Source organism: Talpa europaea (assembly GCF_964194135.1).
Source record: "Talpa europaea genome assembly, chromosome: 8".
Classification (NCBI taxonomy): domain Eukaryota; kingdom Metazoa; phylum Chordata; class Mammalia; order Eulipotyphla; family Talpidae; genus Talpa; species Talpa europaea.
The window spans coordinates 120,139,105-120,159,672 of NC_140075.1; the positions used below are offsets into that span (position 1 = coordinate 120,139,105).

Genomic DNA, 20,568 nt, shown 5'->3' on the forward strand with positions numbered 1-20,568 from the left:
CACACCCCAGCAAGGTGGTTCCTCCAGGCCACACACCATGCCATCAGCTGCTGCTCTGCCTTAAGGACAAGGGCTGGGGTTAATAAGTCAAGGTGATGGGGTTGGGAGCATTATGGCAAGTCCAAACTCACTGCTAATTAGAACAGATTTAATAATACAGTTATTTTCAGTATTTAGAGATGGAAATTTTTCTTCTTTTGTTAATCTGATCTTCATACCAACTCAGATGTCACGAAATACTTTTTAACTTGTAATGCTTCAGGGGAAGTCACTGGATCCTTTCATCAAATGAGAAGATGACCTGGCCTTTCACCCTACTCAAATGTTTAAATTTTAAAATTCAATTCACTGAAGGCATGGATTTTTTTAAAATTACCTTTGCTTGCCATTCTTTTTCTGGGGGAGTTTGAGTAGTACTTATTTACAGCTCCTCCCCAACACCCACCCACCCACACACACACACACACACACACACACACACACACACACACACACACAGAGGCATCCATGGGAGTTTAACCTTCACCTGCGATGTGCAGTCGTGAACCACCCGCTGTGCTGGAGCTCAGAGCAGGACGCCTGAACAGACATAGGTCATCCTCCCAATAACGTTATTAGATAATGACAATCATCCCCATTTCACAGAGGGTGACTGTGACTTAGGGAAACTGAGCCTCCTCCCTGCACCACTCACCAGCCACACCATCAGGTAGGAGAAGACAGCAATCCACAGGGTCGCGGTGATGAAGGTGACCATGAAGAACTTCTCCCAGCGGGGCTTGCTGCAGTTGGGGATGGTGATGCACAGGAGGAAGATGAGGGGCCAGGTGAACACCCACTTGGCTTTGTCTCCTTTCGACTCTGCCATGGGATGGGGTGCAGGCAGAGGGGGGAGAGAAAGACACAGCTGGTTATACACCTGCTAGTCCACCTGCTGGTTTATTTTTTCAAGCCAAACAGGAAGACATGACTGAGTCACTGACTTCGAGAATCACAGACTTCTGGAAGCAATCTTAGCAAGATAAGTCAGTAAACGTTTGTTGTTTGAACAACTTCAGTCAGTCCGAATCCCTCATCTGACAGGAAAAGGAAAGTGAGACTCAGAGAGAGAATGGACTTGCCTTGGGGAGCTGGAATAGGGATGCAGAGTGCAGATGGGCTTTGCAACCAGACAGTCCTGGGCTGGAACTCAAGCAGCACTGAGCCATCCCCCTTCCTCACTCCCTCCTCTGACAATAGAGCTGTAAGAACAACTCACAATCTACATGGGGAATGTTTGCCACACATAGCAGGCACGGTGCTAGGCACTCTGCATCCTCTTAGTTTCATCAGTTAAATGGGACCTTTAATGCTTCCTTAGTTGTCGCAAGAAAGGCATGATCCAATGTACATGCAAAACCCAGCACATGGAGCTCTGCACACAGTAGGTGCTTTGGAAATCTCAGCTCTTTTGCTCCAAGGTCATACACTCAGCCTGTGGCAGACACAGAACTAAAATGTGAGTGCCCTGGCAGGCAGGTATTGTTAAAGAAGGCTGGCAAGGTGAGATGCTCATCATGAGCACAGTACTTTCCAGATGCCACCCCCATTTCTGTGTCACCAACATTGCAGATGCCTTGCACGACAACTCCCAGCACGCTGTGAACCAGAATTCCTGAAGAGAAGGCTACTGGGAAGGAGAGTGAGCTGTGTCGCCATTATGAAAGGGGGAGAGAACCAGACTGCACGTTGGCAAACACTGGCCCTTGGTTTCACACCACACCCCATGGTGTGTACTCTGCTCTCTGGCCAGTTGACACTGGTGGGATAGATAACATCGTCCTGCGGCGACCCTTGCTGCATCCATCCCTCGCCAACTCTCTCTCTCTCTTTCTCTCTCTCTCTCTGCACTATCTATGGAAACAAGTCCTTTTGCTAAGCTCCTTTTTTATTTCTGTTTTAGGGTCTTATTTTTTGTTCTCAAGCAGAGAGGATGGATAGGGACCCACAAACCAGTCACCCCCTTCTCCAGGTTTGCACACTTTCAGTACAACCTCACTGGCCCCTACCACGTGAATTCAGAAAGAATTCATTTCCTCCAGCTAAAGAAAAGTGGCCTGGATCAGCCACTGAGTGGAAACATAAGCCACTGAACACAGTGTGTACCTAGAAGCGCGAAACCGGCTTGCTGGCGATGCCAATGAAATGGAGGAAGGACATCTAAAAATCCTCCAAAAAGCAATGAGAACACCAGCAAAAATGGTGAGAATAAACATTTTTCAGTACTCTGGAAATTAATCAAAGGCTTACAGCAATTCAGTGTCTGGTTAAGAAAATAAGCTGGGTCTCTTTAAGAACAGGGAGCTTTATGATGCTTTAACTTGTCCTAATTTCATTCTCTCTCATTAGCTCTAGAGTGGCCTTGAACCAGCAGTTTGGCATCCAGCAGAGGGGCAGGGCTGGCTGAGTTCCCTCTAAGTTCATTGCCAGAGAACTGCCATTATTTGACCTGTTTGGTGGGGTCCTGTCAGACCCCACTTTCAAAGCGATCTTACTTCACCTGTGTCAGAACTCACCCAGCATGAACAGCCTTTTCCTTGGCGCTATAACAGCATCATCCCCATGGAAAGGGGAGGTTCCAAGTTCCCTGCCCCACCGAAGGAAGGGGTGGAGCTGAGCGGCAAGGGGACGCTAGAGAGGACTTGGGAGAGAAGGCTGGAGGGAGACTTGGAGGACGCATGTGGAGCAGAGACGTGTGAAGAAGACACGCCTCCTGCTCAGCCCTGGACATGCCCCAGCAACTTGGGGGACAAGGAAGGAGACACTTGAAAGAGACATGGGGAGAGACCCATGGGAGGCTGACAACCCACAGAACAGGAGGAAATATCTGCAAATCACGTCAAGGCCTAGTGCCCAGAATATATAAAGAAAATTGACAACCCAACAATTAAAAATCAAACCAAAAAGGCAAAGGAATGAAGAGTTTTCCAAACAAGACATGCAAATGGCAAGTAAGCATGTGGAAAGCTGTTCAACATCTTTAATCATTAGGAAAATGCGAATCAAGACTACTTCACCCCCCACAGGTATGACTATAGGGAGTTAGATAATAACAAGCTTTGGGGAAGATGCAGGAAAATGGGAACCCTCATACACTGCTGGGTGGGGCGGGGGCATAAACTGGTACAGCCACTTGGAAAACATTCTGGCAGCTCATCATTCTAGCCACACAAAAACTCGTACTGATGTTCATAGCAGCATTATTCGCAATAGCCATGAAGTAGAGACGATCTACGGTATCCATCAAGTGATGAATGAAGAAAATGTAGTCCAGGGCTTCCCTGGTGGCACAAGGGTTAAGCACAGCACTATGCAGCCTCTGCAGCACAAGTTTGATCCCAGGCCGGCCAGGGAGCTACCCACATGGCGCAGCAGACCTCTCCTGTCTTGCCCACTGCTCCCCTCAGCAGTGATTTCAGTAGATCTGCCTGTTCTGCTCCCCGCTCTGTCTCTGGTGAATCCTCTTACCCCCAGCACCTCTGGTCTGTACCCCAGTTCTTGATTGCATGAATAAATAAATCTTAAAAAAAAAATGTAGTCTATAGGAAATGGAATATTATTCACCCATTAAAAAGGAATAAGTACTGATGCAAACTATATGGATGAACCTAGAAAACAATGCAAAATGAAAGAAGCCAGTCACAAAAGGCCGTCCATCTACATGGAATGTCAGGAATAGGCAACTCCAGAGACAGAAGTAGAAAGTTCTTGCCAGGAGATGGAGGATCAGAAGGAGGGAAATGGGAAGTGACTGATCATGGTCTGGAGTTTCTTTCTGGGGTAATGAAAATTTTCTGGAATTGGATAGTGGTGATGGTTGTGCAACTTGGAAGATACTAAAACCCATTAAATTATGGGCTTTATAAAGGTGATTTATGGTATATGTATTATATCTCATTAGAAAAAGCAGCAATTGGAGAGTAGGCTGACAATAACTGTTTTGACTCCATCAGGGCTTGAATTACCCTAAATCACTAAAAGGCTATTACTAAGGAAAAATAAACCCCAGCCTGCTGATGAGACGAGGATACAGTTAGCTCAAAGTCAGTGTCTATCCATACATTCATCTTAGATGCTGCTTCTAGAAAAGCATCTGCCTTCCTAGTCTTTCTCCACACACCTGTCTGTGACCTGCAATCCTTGCACGAATGGCAGAATGTTTGCCTACTTGGTTTGTGCAAAAATTCTGGCTCTTCCCTTTTCAGCTTATTCTGACTGACCAGGGTGCTGGAGAAGGCATCGGGCACTCCCAGCAAGGACTGTACACCAGTGGAGAATGCACTCTGCAGATGCGTAGCCCCGGACAGTAAATGCCCAGGGCTGTCTGCAGACATACACTGAGGTAGCAGCAGAAGGATCATTCAGGTATTTTTTTCAGACACCAAATTGCATCGGTGTTGGTCTTTTCACTTGGTGTGGGTTTTGGGTCAGGTTTAGAGATCTACCCTGATCTGCCCCATCCAGCGGGCACATCTCACCGCCCACTAAAGACAATGCTCCACCAGATCCCTTCTGTGGCTGTGTTTTTTGATTTTAAGATTTATTATGCATACAAGAGCTGGGGTGTAGGCCAGAGGTGTGTGTTTGTGGGGGGGGGTAGCTTGAGAGGATTTACCAGTGACAGAATGGGGAGCACAACAGGCAGATCTTCTGAAATACACTGCTGAGGGGAGCAGCGGGGAGACAGGAGAGGTCCTCTGCGCCATGTGGGTGAGCTCCCTGGCAGGCCAGGGATTGAACTTGTGCTGCAGTGGCTGGAGATAACTTGACAGAGCTGTGTCTTTAACCCCTGCGCCACCAGGGAGGCCCTGCGGCTGTGTTATTGAACAGCCGAATCAGACCATTGGTGGATGTGATATCAGGTAAGTGGTTGGCAACTAGCATTTTCTTGGGAAAAAAAAAAAAAAAAAAGGAAACATTAGAGCTATTGCATGTAAGAGTTAAATATTATTCCATGAGACTTGTTTCTTTTTTATAGAGCGCTAGGTGCACATGCACACATGTGTGAAATATTTATTACCATGGGTGCGGGTGAAGGGTGGAAAGCTCCCACGAAGTTCACTGTGCCCCAGCCCTCAGGCCCCCCACCTGTTTTCAGCTTCCTCACTGTTCTACCTCTCCTGGATGGACTTTCCTCATTAACCCAGCCCTTGGTGATCTCTCTCCTGTAATGGCTCTGAATTTATGAGTTACTGAAACTCTCCCCAAGCTGACCTATGACCTCCCTGCCTGATCCACATACCCCCCTCTTCCAGATGGGGTGCAAATACAGCCCATAGCCGCTCCCAGTGCAGTGGGGCTGTCTGCACCATAGGCTTAGGAGGAAGCAGCGTGTGGTGCAACCTTCTAACAACTGCAATGCATGGTTGATGCTTGGCTGTTTTGTTCCTTAATTGTTCTACATATCAAATGGCAATGATCCAAGGTCAAGGACCATGCAGGCGGTGGGCAAAGCTCTGGCATCTGAGCTGCATAGCTCACAGGCTGTGGGTCGCTGGGCGCAATCCCCCTGTGCCTCATTTCCTTACCTCAAAAGAGGACTGTGAAAATATTTTGGGGGCTTGGGAATAAAACAGCATTTGCCACAGACAGTTCAGAGGAGTCTCAGCAAGTGGCACGTCTATCAGGGCTGTTATCACTGACCCAGTTTCTGATGTTGTGAGGCGCTGTCAGGCCACGGCTCTTGACTTGACTTGGGACATGCGTTCCTATGTGGGAGTTTACAGCCACGGTGCCAGCGGCTCACAGGCAGCGGCCTCTTGGATCCTTCCATACTTATGCCCTCAGCAGCGCCCCAGCCCCATTCCTGGCTCACACAGAGCTTCACACACAGGAAATGAACGGGAAGCTACCACGTTGGAAACAAAACCAGGAGAAGACCAGCTGGAATGAAAACTAATAAAAAATTACACATAACAGTCATGGTTTGAAATCCCCCAGGAAAGGGTTTCCACAACATCATGCTGATGAAATTAGGTATTTTCTGAACGTCTACCAAAAGAATAGAACACATCGCCGCAAAACATGACTGGCACAGAAACAGAACCCAGCCACACCCGGCCAAAGGAAGGAGGCACGGACAGCCTGGCCACACGCGTTAATATTCCCTCCAGTCTGATCCGTTAGTTGTTTTGCTACAGCTCAGGCCTTGTTGGCTGCCTGGGCATGACAGTCTGAATTCAGGACGACTCCCGGGACACCTCTGCCACCAGCCCCTTACGTAGGGGATATTTTCTCCCCATCCTATTTGTGCTCCTGTCCGTGACTGAGCCAGTGATGGTTCCAGCAGGAATGGGCGGATCAGAGTCTGTTCTCCGGCCTAGCGCCAGCAGGCACAGAGCAGGTTCACTATGGATTGGGCAGGTGGATAAGGAGCGTTCCAGAGCCCTCAATTGATTTTACAGGCTTTAATGCTCTCAGGGAGCCAGGTACACAGGCACACCAGGCAGGGAGGCTGGCATGCCAGGAGGCAGGCAACCGAGCCTCCCAGCCCCCCCCCCCCCAAGCTTTACTCTTTCTCTGGGCATTCTCTCATGGTTTCGCCTCTTCTGCAGTCACCCGTCCTCCGCCTGAGTGACACCGCCCCTATATCCCTGGCCTCTAGGCTCAGGCGAGTCTGCTTACACATGCCTGCACCCATGCTCCGGGTGGCCACGAGCAGGCACAGATGACCCGCACCCAGGCTCCCAAGCGCCTTCTGCATCGATGTGATTCACGGCCACAGGTGACAGCCATGGAGCCTCCTGGCGAAAGAAGCCTACAACCAACATTTACCCTACACCCAGGGTGCTGAAACTGGGACCAACTTCAACACGTGTGTGGCTAGAAGTGTGAATTCGGGAGAGGCAGAGGAAGCAAGTCTGAGGGCCCTGATTCAGGACAAGGACAGGGCTGGGGAGAAAAGGCGCCTGCCCATCTGGTTCCTGGCTCCACCTGCCCCAGCCCTACAGGTGCCTACTCTGGGAAACACCTTTCTTATGAAGTCCCTCCCTGCCTGAGGAAGTTCAAGTGGGTTCACATCACTTGCAACCAAAGCATCCCGAGCAATAGCGTCATGAAGCCAGAAGTAGCCCTCAGCAGGGCGGGCTTTGCATTCTGCCACCCTGGCCGGGAACGTCTCACTACTCGGCTTAATCCTGTGCTCACCACGCAGCCTCCTGCCCTAGGGTGAGGTCTCCTGAGCAGACTGGCCCACCAAACTGGGCCTCAACCTCCTCATTTGCAAAATAAGATGACAAGAGCAATGCTTCTCAAACCTAGCTGGACAGCCACCTCACCTGGGGGCTCGGGGACATGCGGTTTCCTGAGCCCTGGAGAGTCTTCCTAAGGAATTCCTTCTGCTTCACTGTCCTCAGGCTCTAAGGTCGTGCTCAAACACTCATTCTCTTGCCAAACCCACATCTAACGTGTTTGAAAATCTACTCTACATTTGTTTTAATCTGGTCTGGAAAGACACTGACCAGAAGGTTCTATGCTCACAGACCCCACAGAGGAAGTATGCCGTGCAGGGCCACGGGGGAAGAGCCAGAGCAGGGAGGAGGCGCGAGGGGGTGCAGGGCAGGAGCCCGCATTTGGGTTTCCACGTGACAGCACAGGCAGGGCAGCGGGCTTAGAATGGGTCGTGGGAATGTTTTCAGGGGGCTCGAGGGTATGGAGCTGACGCTAGTTGAGTGCACCTGACCCTGGATGACCAGGGCAGAGGATTAGCTCCTCCTACAGCAAGAGAGCCAGATAAAAGAGGTGGTCGGCGTGCTGGTCTCTGGAGGGCTCATCTGCCTGTGGAAGGCCAGAGGAGAGACGGGACCATGTCTTTCCTGAGGGTCTCCTCCGCCACCACCACCAACCCCCCCCCCTTTCAATACAACATCGGGGACATCTGCGAAAGGCTCGTCACACACTCCCACTGCCGTGCCAACGTGAGAGAAAGGAAGACTGTTGTTTTCGTTTCGCTAAACTCTCAGATTTCTCTTTTGAAGTAGAAAATTACAATTAGGTGAAAAATTCCTTAAAATGAACTGTAACAAGACAGATGGCTAATCACACATAGGAAATACGAAGAACAGATGCAGTTGCGGATGAAAACCCTTAAACAAAATAATTTGGACAGTTCACTAATTAGTTACTCCAATTAAAGAAAGAGCCAACTTGTGGCGTGTGAGGGTGGGTGTCTTCGGAGCATGGAGGTGGTGTGCGCCCCGGACGAGGGACTTTTACATAATCTAGAGAGCACAGTTCTAGATAATTGGGTCTCAAGCTTGGGTATAAATCAGTCTCGGGTTCTGAGAGCTTTGTGAGGTGATGGGAATCTCCACCCCCAGTTCCTGGCAGAGTCTCTGAAGCCCTTGACTTTCCTAAGTGGTAAGAGCCTAGAAGAATCTCTTGTTCTAAAATTCGTCTTTGACCTCATCCCAAACAAGGGACTCCTAAACCCCTGGTGGATGTCTAAGTGCTAAGAGCACTAGGAGTATCTTTTGGTCTATTCAGGAAATCCAGGGTGGGCTCCTGGATGGGGCCGGTCATGAGAAAGACCAACTCATGTTTACAGCTTGGATTTTTCTAATCATGGAATTTTCCAGAGAGGGGAGAGGAGCTGGAAATGGAGTTAATTGATCGTGCCTTTGTGAGGAAGCCTTTATAAAATCTCAAAAGCACAGGGTTGAGCGTGCTTCCAGGTGGGAAAACACCTCTAAACAGGGGGGTTAATGCACCCCAGCTCCACGGAGACAAATTCTTGCACTCAGGACCCTCCCTGACTTTGTCCTATGTCTTCACCTCTATCCTTTCTCATACCCTTAAATAACTGGTCAATGTGTTTCCCTGAGTCCTGTGACTTGTTCTGGGAAATTAATTAAACCCAAGAGGGGTCATTAGAACCTCTCATCTACAGCCATGGGTCAGAAGCGCAATCAGTAACTTGGGCTCGCAACTGAGTGGAACCATGCATGTGAGAGTGTGCATGTGGTGTGCGTGTGTGGGTGTAGCAGATTTGTGGGGCTGAGCCCTCAACCTGCAGGACCTGACACTGCATCTGAGTCTGTGTTCCCTCTCTGCAAAATGGGGGTGAGGACAGGGTCCCCCTCATAAGGCAGCCGTGAGGAGTATATAAGGGAGTATGTGCAAAGAGGCGGCAGCTGGAGGGGCTGCCCAGGAGGGACCCTGCTTGCCACTTAGAAGCTGGGTGACTGTGGGCCACTCCCCTGAACTCTCTGTACTTCCCTTTCCTCTGCAAACAGATTTGTGGTATAGCAGATTTGTGGGGCTGAGCCCTCAACCTGCAGGACCTGACACTGCATCTGGGTAGACGGTGTAACGACGACCTCCTGGTAGCTCCAGGGACAGAGCTTCTGTGAAACACTCATTCCTCCCAGTTTTGCCACAGAAATGAGCTGGACAGCACTGCAGCTTCTATGCACAGAGGTGGCCAGGGTCATCCCCCCACCCTGGGGAGTCCTGGAGCTGGGGCTCTGCTCCCATGTGGCCGGCCCAGGACGGTGCTCACAGGCCCCCTGCACTCAGGAGTCCCACAGCCTTTCTGAGTCTGTGTTCCCTCTCTGCAAAATGGGGGTGAGGACAGGGTCCCCCTCATAAGGCAGCCGTGAGGAGTATATAAGGGAGTATGTGCAAAGAGGCGGCAGCTGGAGGGGCTGCCCAGGAGGGACCCTGCTTGCCACTTAGAAGCTGGGTGACTGTGGGCCACGCCCCTGAACTCTCTGTACTTCCCTTTCCTCTGCAAACAGAGGTCACCCCCGCCCCCACCTTGTGTGCTGTTGTCAAGATTTAAGCAAAGAACACAGGGGAAACTCTTGGAACGGGGTGTGGCGCCCCGAAGCCCATTAGAGAATTTCCTATTTTTCACGTAGTACCTGACATGGCGGCTGTAATAGTGGAGGCCACACGCACCCCACCCCGCACACAGAGGTCACCTGGGGTCCTGCTGCATGGCCAGGGCTGGCCCGTGGGCTGGGCCCCTGTGCTGGGAGTCAGCCACCAACGGGCCGCATAAAGGGCTTTCCCGGGCTGGGTGGGAACTCCGGGTCCACGGCTGGCCATGGCGGGGCTCCCTGGGAAAAGGTGCTCTTTCTCCTCTGCCTCCTCCCCCAGGAGGCCTGACTACCAGCCTCTGTGGCCTGGACTGGGAAAGGCAAGGCGGCATTCTGTGTGCCTGTACATCCCTGCACCGGGCCCGTGGGCGCTGGAGCCAGGCTGCTGCTGAGCGCCCACGGGCTCTGGTCTGCCTGCCTAGGGACCCCTGTGCCAACGGGCAGAGCCTGGAGCACCTCAAGCTGTCACTCCCCCTCCCCCTCCATCAGCAGCGTGTGAGGGCAGGAGACAATGTTCAGAGCACATCCGGCAGCTGCCTGCTGGGAATTTCTCCCAAGTCCAGAAGGCCAGGTCGAGGCTGTCCTCTACCCAACTGGGCCCCCAAAGTCCAGAACAGCCCGACACCCATGGCAGGTGCTCACCAGGTGCGGACTCCCTCGTCCTGACCCGAGGGAGGCCACAGCCAGGCCTCTGGGGATTCTGACTCCCATGACCTTTTTAGAATACTGCTGGTGGTCCACGAGGAAGGAGGTGAGACCCTGGCGTAACAGTCGCGTGGCTAAAGCACCCCCGATCCAAAGAAACATTTACTGCTACCTACTATGTGTCAGTCGGTGCACACAGGCGGTGACTAACTTATCCTCTTTGCTCCTCAGAGCAGCCCCAGGAGGTAGGTACCCTCCACCCCTCCTGTGGATGAGGAACGGAGGTTTAGGGAGGTGCCCTAGGTGGTGAGTTAGCAGAAGCCAGATTTGAAGCCAGAACCTCTGGACCCCAGAGTTTCCCGGCCTGTCTGTGACCACACAGGAGAGCTATGCCCTGCGGGCCCTGATTCACCCCGACACCTGCAGAGACGCTGGCTCCAGGCTGCCCGGATGGGCCACTGCTGCTCTCTCCCGTCACCCCACTGTTACCCCTTCTTCACCCCGGACTCCCTCCTGGGGCCAGCCTAGGAGAATGATCATGAAGCCACAGGAGAGATGAGCTGAAAGCATGAGGTGGGTGAGTGGGTGGCGAGCAGGTGGCCTGGAGCTGCAGAAGTGGCCTTTGCCACAGGAGCTGGGTCCCACAGACCTGCTGCGAGTCCCATAACCCTCTGCCCACACAGGCCTCAATTTCCCTGGCTGCCATGCATGCACGCTGAAACGGCAGCTGCAACCCCACCCCAGCTCCTCGTGTGGATGGGGAAGGGAAAGGAGTAACTGGTGGTTTCCAGAGCAACACCTGCAAACACATCGTGGAAACACAAAGGGAGCTGGGAACAGGAAGCCGGGCCTGTTCCTGAGGGCAAGAGGAGGTGGCAGCTCCTGGAAGGAAACACACTTTGCTCTGTTCAGGGCCAAGTCCAGGGGGCTGAGGAGGAAGGGGGACCGACAGCAGCAGGAGGCCCTGCCCCCCCAGGAAGGGCAGTGCTCCCTGCAGAAGGCCTCCTGGTGCAGAGAAGCTGGGAGCTGGCTGGTCCTGGGCAGGCAAGAGAGCAGCATTCTAGGCCCTTGCTGTGGGGTACCCTGCCCAGAGTGCCCGGAGGGGGCTAGATCTGCTTTCCCAGCCACCTCTCTGAGGAAAACCAGATTCCGGTGCCAGGGCAAGGGGAGGGCATGGCTGGCTCTTGGGCCCACGCCCCATGCCTCCTCCCCTCCCACCCGGCCAAACCAAGGATTCAAGGAAATAGAGAAATGCAGTCCCCGCACATGGCCACCCCTTAGAGTAACAGCTGGGGGCAGCATGGGATGAGGATTCAGATAAATGTGACCCCCCCCACCAGACCCCAACTCTAAGATGGAGGCGCTGCCACGCCCTGGGGGGGAGCCTGGCTCAGACAGCCCGCTGAACGGCGGCGCCTCTCGGTCCCCCTCCCACAAGCCCTCCTGAGTCCTGACCCTGGCTGCATCTCCCTACCCTGGGCACTCCCTGGCCCGCCCTGGCATCTGACCTCCAGACCCCAGGAGCTGAAATTCCTCTGGTGCCTGCAGCTGAGTCCCTGACCTCAGTCCGATGTGGACTCACTCGGGAGAGGACCTGGGCAGGTGAGGTGAGGACCTGGGGCTGCGTGGGCCAGGGCTCTGGCCCTCCTAGGAACACAGAGGAAGGAACACACAGCTCGGTGGGGCAGGGAGCACCCTGCTCCGTCAGCCTTGGGCAGGCTGCTCTCTGGGGGTGGACATGCGGCTCTCGCAGACTCCTGCCCTGCAGGGTCCTCTCTCCTGGTGTATCCACGCAGGTGTGTGAGGCAGGTGCTCACTCTTTCCTCGTGGTGTGAGAACTGCTGCTGGGGCCGACCTCTCACAATGTACAGTGGGACCTGCAGCCCACCAGACAAGCTGGCTGAGCATGACCTTTGCTCCTCACAGAACATTCTGGCGGGTGTGCTGATGTGCCAGGATGTATCTGAGGGGGTCAAGACCTAGATCGCCTCAGTGTCCTGGTTGATAGGGGGGCCAAGGCAGGCCTGAACTCTGCAGGTGGTCCCCTGAGTGACCTCGATGAGGGGGAAAATGTGATTTTCTGGGGCTGCCCTTATTGTGAAAAGAGGCTGGAGGCGCTGACTGGGAGCAATTCGTAACTCGGCCCAGTCCCAGGAATCACCAAGAGAAGTTCTGAAAATGCAGATTTGCAGGTCCAAAAGACTCCATCTTTGTCCAGTTTTCAGAACCAGGCCCTGGGCTTTGGGAAGAACCGTAATCAGCATGGCCTGGAGATTAATCTAGAAACTCCAAGGAAGCCCTGTGATCCTAAACACGCCTCTGTTCTCCAGATGCAGCAAGGAGGCAGAGCACCCAGCTGCGCAGCTGCCTGTCGTCTGCTTGGGAGGCCAGACTGCACCCACAAAGAGGGGGTGAGGGCCAGGCAGCCTGTCCTCCCTGAGCCCTCTCCCAAATCAGCTGCCTATGAGCCTGAGGTAAACACTGAATTCTTTTCAGAAACACCCCAAGTTCTGGTCTTGAAAAACCTGAATTCTACTGCCTCTCAGGGTAGCAAGCCAGCAAGACCTCCAAGATCGGGCCATGCAATCAGGCCTTCATTTCCCACCTTGGATTCAGAGGCTGGCCCTCACAGAGGCTTGGCTAAAGACAAAGGCAGAGTTTTTCTAGGGGGTGTCTGGGGATCCTCTCAAATGTGAACCCCTGACTTTATTTATTGGACAGACATCTACTGAGCACCCACCATGTGTCAGGCACAGGCACTAGGGACACAGCAATGAATGAAATAGACAAAAATCCCCGCCTCCCTGCAGCTGATTTTGTTTGGGGAGACACACAAGATGAGAAAAATAGAGAAGATTTCAAGCAGAATGGTCAGGGAAGGCCTTATCACCTCAGTAAGGTGACATTTAAGCAGAGACCAGAAGAAAGTAAAGTGAGCCACATGGATAAATGAGGAAAGTGCATTTCAACAAAGGGCAAATGCAATGCTCCTGAGGCAGACGCATGCCGGGTGTGGTCTGGGACAGTGAGGAGCCAGTGTGGCTGGGGTAGAGGGCATGAGAGGGACAGGGCAGATGACACTGGGTATCTGAGATCAGGGTCCAGTGAGAGAGGAGGGCACTGAAGGCTTGGGGCAGAGGTGTGGCCTGAAATGACCTCTTCATGGAAAGGCGATGTGGTCCAGTGTGTAAAGGATGACCATCTAAGGGTCACGTGAGGCCTCAGAGTACCCCATCTCAGCAAACAAGCAATGCACGAGCACAACAGCCTGTCCGCACTGCAAGGGTTGGAGAGTCAGAACATGTCCATTCCATAACAGTGGTGGTTGCTTTTTCTACTGCAAAAGAAAGACCAAGTGCCCTGGGCATTTAAGGGCCGTCACCTGGGGTTCCCAAGTCTCCGGCCGGCCTCCTGTCTGGCACACAGGCTGTGACTGGTCGCAGCTTTAATCCATGGTCTTAGGATGTGTCCCTAAGATGCTGGTGACATAATGCTGACACTTCGCACCAGCTCTCGCCTCTGCCCCCAGGTCTGTGCCCTGAAAACCTAGGCTTGGTCCCACAGAACTCAGCATCCCCAGAACTCACCAGGCATGGAAAAGGGGGACAGGAAGCCAGCTTCAACTGGCTCTGGCTCCGGGGCAGGTGGCTGTGGGGCGGGCTGTTGCTCCTGCTCCTGCTGAGGGTCTTCAGGATTTTCCACGGGAACATTCCCATTCTCAATGTTTTCGTGTTTCCCGTTTTGAAGTGGCTTGCTGGTCACACCATTTGCCGAGTTGATCAGTCTCTGTCGCTATGTGGACAGGAGGCAAAACAAAACACGTGACCAGGTGTCACACGCTGCGCTGTTCCACACAGCTCTAAAAGGTTTCTAAAAGGTTTCTAGTGCTGGAGATGGCACTGCCTGAGGAATGGCACAAGGACCCTGGACTCCATGTAAGTTTGCTCATTTCCATCTGCAACAACACCAGAGCCTTTGGGGATTGATCAGAGCCCTGGACCACCCCTTCTTAGTGCCAATCTGACACCCCAGGCCATGACACTGGTGACAGCGATCATTCCAGGTCCCCTACGGGATGTTAATAAGCCACCTGAGGACAACCACAGGAAAGGCTGCACGATTACTTTTTTCTTTTTAGCTATATCATGCATAAAATGTTAATGATGCACTTATAAAATTAATGTTTTACACCAAGATGTAGAACATTTCTAGCCCTTCAGAAAACCCAGGCATTTCCCTGGTTCATGCACCCCTCTCTAGACGTCTACCATTCTACTTTTAGAGCCATCAATTAGTTTTTCCTGAACTTGCACATCTTATAAATGGGTTTAAATGGTATATATTATTATATGTCTGGCTTTCCTTATTTAATTGAAAATCCACGTATTCATCCACATAGCTGCATATAGTAGTTTTATTTTTCGTGGCTCTATAGTATTCTCTTGTGTGAACAATCCACAATGTATCCTTTGCCTGTTGACAGGCATTTGTCTTATTTCCTCTTTTTGGTTATTATGAAGAATGCAGCTATCTACATTCACGCACATGTCTTTTTATGGATCAGTGCACTCATTTCTCTTGGGTGTTTGTCTAGGAGTGAAACTGCTAGGTCATATTGAAGCATTTTATAGTCACAACAGCAATGGATTAGAATTTCAGTTGCTTTGCATCCTGGTCAACACCTGATATTGTTAGTCCTTTTAATTATAGCCATTCTGGTGGACACATTGTGGTATCTTAGCCCGGTTTTTAATTTGCATTTCCTTGTCATCTCATGTTGATGATATTGGGTTACTGTCCATTTGAATAGCCTCTGCTGTCCATATCTTTCACCATCGTGTACTCTGAACCAGTTGGTTCCCTTCCCTTCCCCATCTCACTGACAAGGCTTATTTCTTTCCACCCAAGCAGAAGCTGATCTTCCTCCCCAAGACTGTGGGTTTCTACTAAGCTGGGAAAGAAAGAGCTGCAATCTAAGCTATCAACAGGTTTCTTCTCTCCTGAGAACGTTTGCCTTTGCATAGCTCATTTTTACCTAGTGCTCATTAAAAATATTTATGGATCGGCTTTAGACCTGTGGGTAATGATTGTCATACAGTGGACACATAAATCCTTTCCAATTACTTCAACAGGAGACCGAGAATCAGCAAACCTATCCCCCAGGCCCCAACAATCCTCCACAAGTGCACGCCAACACCCGTCCTTGTGGTGATTGGACGTAAAAACAAAAAAGTCATTCTTAGAATGAAAGCCTTGTTATTTCTCTAAAAGAAAGAGGAATTGACCATTTAACTATGTAATTGTTTTCACGTCAGTTTGAGGCAGGGACTCCTAAATCATGAAGGTTGTGGGGGGTGGGGGTAGGTAGAAATTTCAAAATTTTCCCTCACAAGTTTGTCTCTGGCCTACTTTAGCACACCATAAAAGGACAAAGTGGTCTATGCCTGAGATTCTGTGGTGTAATATTTTGCCACCCAAGGAGGGTTAAATAACAGATCATCCTTGTAGTAAAAAGAAACAAGCAAAGTACCTGTACAAGGAAAGAATCACAAGGGGTGGGACAGACATGACTCAACTGCAGCAGGAATGATAGCAATGCAAGGACCTCATAACGCTAGCTTAATAGGAATCCACAGAAAACTGTACCTGGAAATAATATCTTCAGCTATGTGAGGCTATATTAAAAGAGGCATAGATTACAACACATAGGAGGTGATGAATCCACATGCCATGAGAGACAAACCAGGTTTTCATAGGAAAAGAACCAGATGGTGAGCACCGGAACCCTGTCACATCAGGGACTGTGGGAAGTTCCAAGGATGTTTAGATTCAAGGAGAAACTCTGAAGCACGGGGCAACTGCTGCCTGATAGTTCAAGGACTACAACATGAAAGAGGCAATAAGAAACAACTTGATAAGCAAGAGTTGGATATCATGGAGGAAAGAAAGATATAGACAAAAGGGGCCTGGGGAGATAGCCTAGACCAAGCCCTAAGAATCTGTGCAGCCCCACACCCTTCATAGGCCAGCCTCAGATTTGGGTTGGAATTCTTGTTCTCCCATCATATTGGTTATGTGGCTTTGGGCAAATTTCCTCACCTCTGATAAATGGAAAATGCCATCATGTGACTCAGCAGATCATTAAGAGGATTAATGCTATTACATGGGCGAACATCCAGCACCCTCCTGGCACGCAGCAGGTGCTCGGGAAATTACATCTGTTTCACCAGCTCAAAGTGACAGGCATCCAGGTGCGAGACGAGGAGGGTGGTGGGGAGGGAGGCGGTGGGACCAGATGGGACAGGCGCACAGGGAGGGCACGTGAGACTCTGGGCCCCTTGGCAACTCATCTCAGTGGCTCCAGGTGAGGACAGCCAAACTAGGTCAGGTGTAGACTTAGAAAGAAAAGCAAAGTCCCCTTTCAATACCCCTTATCCCCACCCCGAACCCTCCCTCGGGTACTCCATCCTCTTTGAAGAGGAACAAATAAGGGCATCTACCCCCTAGGCATTTCTTCCACGGATTAATTTCAGCTTTGCAAATGTTTCTGTAACATCCTGGAATCAAAATGACTGCAGAGGAAATGAGACCAAAGGATCTTAAGAAACCACCTTGAAACTGGGCATGTTGTGGCTTTTTAGTCTCCCCATTTCCATTCCACAATGAATTTCCCCAAAGACACTGCGTACTCTCCAGGCATAGCTCGCTGTTGCGTGTGAGTGAAATTTTTAGAGCCGGAGCATCCTGCCCAACACCCTCGGTTAGAGAACCTGAACCCCAGGAAAATTAGGGCATTACTAGCCAATGGGAGGATCATGTTCAAAATCCCTTCTCTTCAGTCTAGCCTCTGTGGCTCCCCATGCTGCCTTCAAGGGCAGGTGGACGCTAGTGGTGAAAGGATATTGGGGGCCTGAAAACCAGTAATTTACCAGCTCATCCAAATGAGCTCATTATTTTCCTGACATTGTACGCCGTGAAACATATACTATAAACCACACCTCACCACCACCCCAAGCTCCCAGAAGGTACAATTATCACCCTCATGAAAAATAGGCAACATTCAGTAAAGTTCCATGGATTTACCAATGAATTTTACCAACTTGAACCAGGATGGCTGAGAATGTTTCAAAGCTTACAGTGTTTCCCTTTGTTAATGCGCCCTGACAGCAAGGGCCCCGTTACATATGAAATCAAAGGAGAAATGTTCAAACACAGAACCTTCCAGCACTGTGCTGCATCATCCCTGCACACAGTCGCTGTGCCAACTACTGTTCCTAGCTGGTGAGTTCTGAGTCCTCCGGTGACTAAGAAACCAAGGGGAAGGACACAAAATCCCTCCACGCTCCTGTACAGCAAAGACTAGAAAACTTGGTGAACAATAAGCACGTTGACTTGGCTAAACTTTTTGTGCAGTGAATGATATTCAAGCCTTCTGAACTTTCTGTTCAAAGGAGAAAGTCACTTGGCACAAAATCTAGGCAGAGACAAGAGTACAGAGTGAAGAAGAATCCCCCAAGGCTGCTGCCATCCACCTGCATCTCCACCTCCTCCTTGAGCTGTTATCCACAGAGAACGTGTGCTCATCTGCTCTACAGAACATTCTAAAGAAGCAACCCATACTTCAGACTGGCCTTTCTCCTATCAGTTCACCTCTAACTCCTGATATAGTACTTAGTGGGCAGGACAGGTGAGTCTTTGCCGCCTGCTTTCTAAGTGTGCACCGATAAATGCCCCCCTGGCAGAGGTTGGCCTGGAAGAGGCCGACAAGCCAGTCTCCTCCGCGGCCAGGACCATCGAAGCCCACGTGTGCTCCCCGGGCTTGGAGCAGACGTACCTCATTGATGATGATCCTGCTGGCCATCCGCAGTCGAGTCCTGGGCCCAAACTTGTTGGTGATCATTATGCGCAAGCCCGCCTCGGGGAAGTTGAACTTGGGTGGGCTGGAGCTCATGACCTCGTCCACCATCACCACTGGATTTTTGCTGTATTGCGGCTCCTCCTTCACTATATTGAGCACAGGGCTGCGGTTAGTGCTGAGGTCCCCCTGGGGATGACACCCCTGTGCCAGGGACAGACTTCCCCAGACTGCGGTCCTACAGCCATTGGGGGCCTGGCTTTAGCGCCCCCTTCCCTGCCCCCGTTAGCCAAGGTCATCGGTTCTGAAATGCCCGCTGACTAGGAGCACTTCAGAGTCCTGGGGTCCCGCAGTGACAGGGCCACTCACGGGCACACCCTCCCCACCTAGCCCCTCTGAAGTTGACATCACCCCTACTGTCTGGGGCCCCATCTTGGCTAACAGTAAGGGTCATTCAGTTCCTCCTCTGAGCCCCACTGGGCTGCCCACCTACAAGAGTCAGGGTCCCTGCCACCCTTCCCCGTGACAGGGAGAGGACTTTTCGCTGCCCCTGTTTACAGAGGCTCAGATGACACTTTAAAACTGGCAACAGCTGCAGAATGGAAAATGCCAGAATGTACCAGAGAACCCTAGTTCTAAACTCCCCACAAGGCCAGCTGCTCTTCAATCAACCATCTCCACCCTGCCTCTAGCTTTGACCTCCATGAGGCAGGCCATGAAGGCAAAGAGGAACTCACAGGCTTTGAAGTGGCAGCGGAGGCCATGCCGTGCCCAGGCCCGTGGCCTGGTGGGGCAAGAGCGTCCAGCACAGCCACTGCTCCCTCTGACCCTTTGTGTCCCCTCATGAGGCTGAAAATAAGTCCCCCCAGTGCCCAGATTCCTCCTTGTCTCTTCACAGACATGCTCAGGGCTGGCCATGGGGATTCGACATTCAACTTCCAGAGCCCTGGAAGGGTCTACTACAGAGCCACTGGGGCACACAGGAGCAGGCAGCTGGGCGGGGCTGTCCGAGCAGATGTGGCCGTGCCTCTGCACAGGTCACCAGCTCTGTGAGCGCCCTTGGTGGCTCCAGGGTAACCAAGAGCTGCCCGGAGGGCACACCTTGCAAGAGTTAATGGTCAGACACGACGCATGCATACCAGACACGCCCCCTCCCACAGGGCTGCAAGGCTCAGCAGACAGGAGGCGGGTGGGTTAGACAGCGCGGGCCATGCATTTTTCGGAACACTCACCTCTGACGAGGCGTGCACTGGGCTCGTGAATTCCTTTTTTTAATGCATGTGTGTTATTGCCTGGATGAGAGCGGATTACTTACAATTTAGAAGAGGAGGAGAGTTATGGAGAGAAAGGCCGAGAGAGATCCAGAGGTGGTTAGCGTGCGGCGGATGCTGAGAGTGCGGGGCGGCATTCTGGATGGCGGCCAGGATGCCAGGGGTTACTGAAGGAGGTGTTAGTAGAGGGACTGCTGGGGCTCTGGCCTTCGGGAAGGCCCCTCTTTCTGGCCAAATTCCACGGCTCTGTCCCATTGTGAGGAGCAGGCGTCCCCATGCCACGCTCCTCCCTCCGCACACGCCGAGCCCCTTCCTACTCTGGGGCCTCCACTTCAGAGCGAGGTGAGAACCGGCAACACATGTGTAGAAGCAGCCCCGGGGGAGCGACTGGGCTCGCTGTGGAGTGGCAGGTTCTGAAGGGAGAGCCTGTCCCGGGCCGCCCAGCGGGTAACAGCACCCGGTGGAACGTCCGGGTCGGGGTGGCCCAGAAGGCAACTCGACCACAGTTAACTTCCCATTACCTCAGCCCAAGGCCAGGTATTGCCACCCCTCCCTGTGGCTCTAAGCCAAAGTTGGGGCTGGGCCAGGGCAGCTGGGAAAGGTCCCATCGTGAACCCATCTGCGGTCGGGTGGGATCCAGGCCACCTGACACCCGGCAGGAGCGGCTGGGCCCCGGCAGGGGCAGCGAGCAGGGCAGCCGCCAGCCTCAGTCCTGGGGACCTTTTTGGGTTTTTTTTTGGTGTAGTTTGATGTGAAAAATCTATGCAAGTTTTAGGGGAAAAACCAGACTACTCAACATGGAATAAAGCTGCAGGATGCGATGCTTCCTCCCCCCTGAAAAAGAGAAAGCTGGGCTGAGCTGACATGGTGAGCTGCCTGTGTGACCGCTAAGAACACTTCAGTTCTCAACAGGCCACGAGTCCCTGCCTGCCAGGAG

The 20,568-nt window shown here is 51.9% G+C and overlaps 1 protein-coding gene across 2 annotated transcripts in view; it reads right to left on the bottom strand.

Moving 5' to 3' along the window:
• The window catches only part of SLC24A4 (solute carrier family 24 member 4), a gene marked incomplete at its 3' end in the record, with an annotated part of 124,196 nt that overhangs the window by 7,092 nt on the left and 96,536 nt on the right, over positions 1 to 20,568 (bottom strand). For both annotated transcript variants that reach the window (XM_084240071.1, XM_084240070.1), the window contains exons 11-13: positions 18,340 to 18,509; positions 14,093 to 14,297; positions 695 to 861 (exon numbers count right to left, since the gene is read on the bottom strand). In XM_084240071.1, coding sequence (XP_084096197.1) covers positions 695 to 861; positions 14,093 to 14,297; positions 18,340 to 18,509 — 542 coding nt within the window. The remainder of the gene's footprint in view (positions 1 to 694; positions 862 to 14,092; positions 14,298 to 18,339; positions 18,510 to 20,568) is intronic.